Source organism: Carassius carassius, chromosome 5, assembly GCF_963082965.1.
Source record: "Carassius carassius chromosome 5, fCarCar2.1, whole genome shotgun sequence".
In the NCBI taxonomy this organism is placed as follows: Eukaryota; Metazoa; Chordata; class Actinopteri; order Cypriniformes; family Cyprinidae; genus Carassius; species Carassius carassius.
The window spans coordinates 29,988,594-29,993,238 of record NC_081759.1 but is presented as its reverse complement, the minus strand read 5'-3'; the positions used below and the strand labels follow the sequence as shown (position 1 = coordinate 29,993,238).

At 35.3% G+C, this 4,645-nt stretch overlaps 1 protein-coding gene across 1 annotated transcript; it reads right to left on the bottom strand.

The window, feature by feature from the left end:
- Nucleotides 1-1,804: 1,804 nt before the first annotated feature.
- Nucleotides 1,805-4,444, bottom strand: tmem174 (transmembrane protein 174). Its single transcript, XM_059548964.1, has 4 exons — nt 4,427-4,444; nt 4,278-4,352; nt 2,773-3,521; nt 1,805-2,022 (listed from the first exon to the last, which is right to left on the bottom strand). The coding sequence occupies exons 1-4, from the start codon at nt 4,442-4,444 to the stop codon at nt 1,905-1,907; spliced, it is 960 nt and encodes a 319-aa protein (XP_059404947.1). The 3' UTR covers nt 1,805-1,904.
- Nucleotides 4,445-4,645: the final 201 nt, after the last annotated feature.

The window sequence follows — 4,645 nt, the reverse complement described above, 5'->3', positions numbered from 1 at the left end:
AAAAAGTAGCTAATCTCAGAATTTACCAAAGCAGTCATTTAGGAACAGATGAAGGGTTGCATTTTGGCAACAAATGTAACGGTAGTGTGAAGAAAGAGTAATTTTATAATATCAAAAATATGCATTATTAAAAATATTTATGAATGCACTCTGTACTAATGGATAAGCGTGTTAAACGTTTTAGGCATTTTTTTTTTTTTTAAGTTTTTAATTCCATATTTAAGTCATCTAGTTCGCAAAAGACAAGCAAATAACTTAATCGCGAAGCTTGAATTTAGACATTGGATTGCCCATGGCTTGCTCAAGACCTATATAGACCTTCAATCCCATTGGACGAAGTTTGGCTGAGCAGATGCTGTTACACTTTGAGGGAGAGATGGCAAATGTTAAAAGCATGCTCCACACTGCGAAATTGCCGGTTCCAACACCTCAGTGATTCTTGTATAGAAAGTATAGACTACTTGTAGAAGTGCTTGCTTTCTATCACTTTTACACTCAACAAAAGCGTCCAAATAAAACACAAATAATCTAATTAAAAAAGGGTTGTTATGGAGTATTGTTTATTTGTACTCGCGTTTGTCATTTACATTATGAAAGTTTAAGATTAACATTTATGTAACTAACTTTGCAGTCATTTAAAAACACCAATTTATTGGGTAGGGTTATATCATACAGAAGTTACTGTTTTTATTCCGAACCAGAGAAAATATAAAGGGTATTGCAAAAGCAAACTGAAATAATAATAATTATTTTAGTTTTATATAAAAAGTGAATGATAGCTTTGGTATCTTATGAATAAGCAGGTTTTACTGTTTAATTTACATTGAGAAAACATCCAAACAAGCTTTTTATCATAAAAACAAAAACAAAAAACAAAACAAAAAAACTTTGTAACTTACTTTGTAAAAAACTTAATTATGCACTTCTCTATACAAATAAAAAAATAAATAAAAAATAAAAATTAAATTAAATAAAAAAATAATAATTTAAAGAATTAAAAATATATATTTTAGGAATTTATGTAAATAATACAGCAAGTTTTAACGATTTCTATAAACATAGCCTAATTTAAACGCTAAAACAAGGTAAAAAAAATAAATTATGCAAGCATGGAATATTTTTTTTCTCTCTTTTGGATCACGCTGATCGAACATTACTTTTAATGGCTTAATTGTTGTGTTGATTTAGAATAATAAAATCTAGTAAGGTATTTTTGTTAAGTGTAGATAGCATGTGATACTACGATTTTATATTTTAAATCGCTAAAAAGATAGACCAATAAAAATGTAAAAACAAATATACAGTCTCACATTTCCTAAAACGACAGACATGAAATATTTCTGTTAAAGATTCTACAAAAAAGACGCATAGAATACATCTCAATGTACTAGTCAAACTGAAACACCTTCTACAGACTGTACTTGCTATGCTGCTGTTGCACCACAACGTGATTACATTTTTTATTTGTCATACTTTCAGTTATTTAAATGCACGCATAAAATACACCACCTTCCCCAGTGCTGGTGAATTAGGAATTTTGTCGTACTTCCTCACTCTTTCTGCCCCCATGTGGCCCTCACCGGACGCTCACGTGTGCCATGAACTTCTCAGGAGCCCAAGAGGACACGAGAGCACGAGGACAGCCGCTCACATTATTTGTAACGTGTAAAAGAATCTTTAAACATCGAAACTAAACGAAATCGTACTAGCCTATATTTTTCACATGTGGGAAATTATTTAATATATTCTCCCAGGCTCATGAGCAAAATGTCTTGTAGGCTATATTTCAATTATGAACACTTACTTAATATTCTCTGAGTCTCATTTTAATTTAGCAAAATTATGTAACACAAATACGATAATGGATACCTTAAGTTAACAAATGAAATTTATTTAAAAAGTTCTTAATAAAATGTATTTAATTGATCAGGAGTGTAGATGTCCTCGTAAGCAGGTGGAGAAGAGGCGCTGTCGGTTGCACTTTCTTTCTCCTCTTCTTCGTCCTCTGAGACAACGCGATTCCTGCAACAAAACCCGCAAAGGTATCATTAATCCATTTTGGTCAGCCCTCGGCGCAAATAATAACGGTAAAAGGTGCCTGACTGACTACTTTGTCTGCTTTATTTAAGCGGAATGAATCAGTCTACAGGAGAATTTTGGGCAGACCGCTTAGTGTTGAAACATTTTGTTTTGTTTATGTCTGTAACTGTGTTTTTCGAGTCTCAAACTTTGATAAAATATTCACATATTTATCTGCTTCAAATGAAAGCAGTTTAGAAACCTGCTTTGATCTTAAATCGTTCTTAATTTGACACAGTTTGAGGACCTCCAGCGTTACCTCATGCAGGCAGGCGCTGCTCATAATTAGTTAAACACTCCCTGGTCTGCTCTATGAACATTTAAATCTAAATTCAAATATTGGCTTGAACAATATTTAGTTACGTTTGAATTGTTACAATGAATGATTCAATACTTAACAAGTTTATGCACTGCACATACGATTTCATTGAGGTTTATGCCTATTTAAAAATAGATGTTACAGCTCAAAACTGACCTTTTCAGTTACAGTAAATATGTTTTCTTATTTAGTCTTTCAAGTTGTTTTCTTTGCAATATTATCTTTAATAAACCCATCATTTATGATACTTAAAACCATAAAGAGATCAGTCTTTTTTTTTGTTATTCTTGTTATTAATGCTGTTTCTAGGCTCCTTGTGTTCGTGGTGTCTAAATCAATCTATTGCACACTATCATCAGTATTATAATCATTACCTGTTTTCCCTTTGCTCTGCTGTAGCGCTGTCATGTTCACCAGAATTAAAACCAGGGTTTTCCACTGGATACATGCTGTAATACTGTGGTGGTGTGTTCACTGTGACTGCTAATGGCTGGTGGTTTGAATGCAAACCATTAACAGGACTCAGACTTTGGTCTGGTACTACAGAGGTGTACGGTGGTGGGATGTACTGGACCACCGTGGCCCTGTGGAAGGTAATGGGCTGATTGAATCTAGTGAAGATGAACGATGGTCCTGAAAGTGGCGGCAGAGGGTCTGTTTCAGGTGTTAACTCTCCATCATTCTGCTTGCAGCTCAGGCAGAACAGCATTTGGAACTTGCAGATGCTTATCAGCACAAATGTACCTCCTACTGACAGTAGAATTGGCCCCAGAAGCTGTGTCCACTCGTAGCTGTGACTGAAATTGTAATTTGTCCACCCCATAGCCGTGAATGCCATGCCAACCAGGCCCAAGAAGACTCCGGAGAACAGGAGCGTGGCACCAGCTTTGTCCCCATCTGACACCTGAGCGTTTGAAGAGCTTGGTGCTTGGCCGGGCATCAAAGTGACGACATTCACAGGGACATCACTGGGACTCTGGTTGCTGTTTGTGATGGTACTACAAACACCAGCAGGTACTGCATCACTTGGCTCGGCAAGAGGATTTGTCCCTTGATTCCTACTTTCTGTTGTGCTCATCCAAAGATCTGGAATGCCGTAATGTCTCATCTGGCCAGAACTGCACTGTTTTTGTATAGTGGCTTTAAGATTTAGACACTTGTCTGACTAAGGTCCACTCATCTATGCCTGAAGGATCTTTTAAGAACATTGTGTATCTATTTTGGACATTGGCTCAGAAGCTTAGTTAACTTTTGTTACCTAAAGGTTCCTTTGTGTTCGACAGAAGAAAGTAAATGATCACAAAATTTTCACTTTCAGTTGAACTATCCTATTAATGTATCACCAACATCAAAAGAGCAAAGTCTAGAGAATATATATATATATATATATATATATATATATATATATATATATGCACTATGAAAGTTTCATCATCATTTTTGCACACAACCTAAACCTTTTCTTGCACAAGGGAACCATGTTGTAAAATTACAAAAGCATGTCTCTAAATATGCCAAAACAGAGAGAAAAACGGAGATAAAAAGCTTTGTGTCCGACAATATCAAAACAATTCTGCCCTCTCTGGAGTCCAAATGGATTTGATTAGCAAAACAATGTTTCACCCAGAGCACTGCATAACCTAGCAAATTGCAACTATTGTCCAGTTCACCAAAAACACTGTCATTTAACTTTGATGACACTTATCTCACAGTAACATTTTACTGTGGTACTAAGTTAATTATATATCCACCACTCTCAATGTCCAATAACAACAGACAGAGTCATGAAATGTATTTGTCATTGTTTAACACGTATGCAAAATGCATATGCCATGTTTTATTGCAGATCATGTCATGTTTTTCACAGTCCATTGTTTACCTGTTGTTGTGGAGCAGCATATGGAACTTGCAAGTAATTGTTGCCCAGAATTATTTTGTAAACTGGGACTGGACACTGGAGAGAACAGTATGTTTTAAATCACAGTAGATGTTGAAAAAATAAGATTTTTTTTATATGATTGCGAGTACCGTGCTAAATTCCTCCATCTCTTCGTGAAGGTCAAGCAGTATGTCAGAACCTTCTCGTGCTAAAAACTTTGTTTTAATACTTTTCCCAAAAACTCGAGGAGACACCTGAGAGACATTTATAAAGAGAATAGATTCCAGCACAAGAATGTTTAAAATCGGCCCAGATTTTGGGCCTGACACACTCTTTCAATTAAGCCAAGTCCAAATATTTATAAGGAG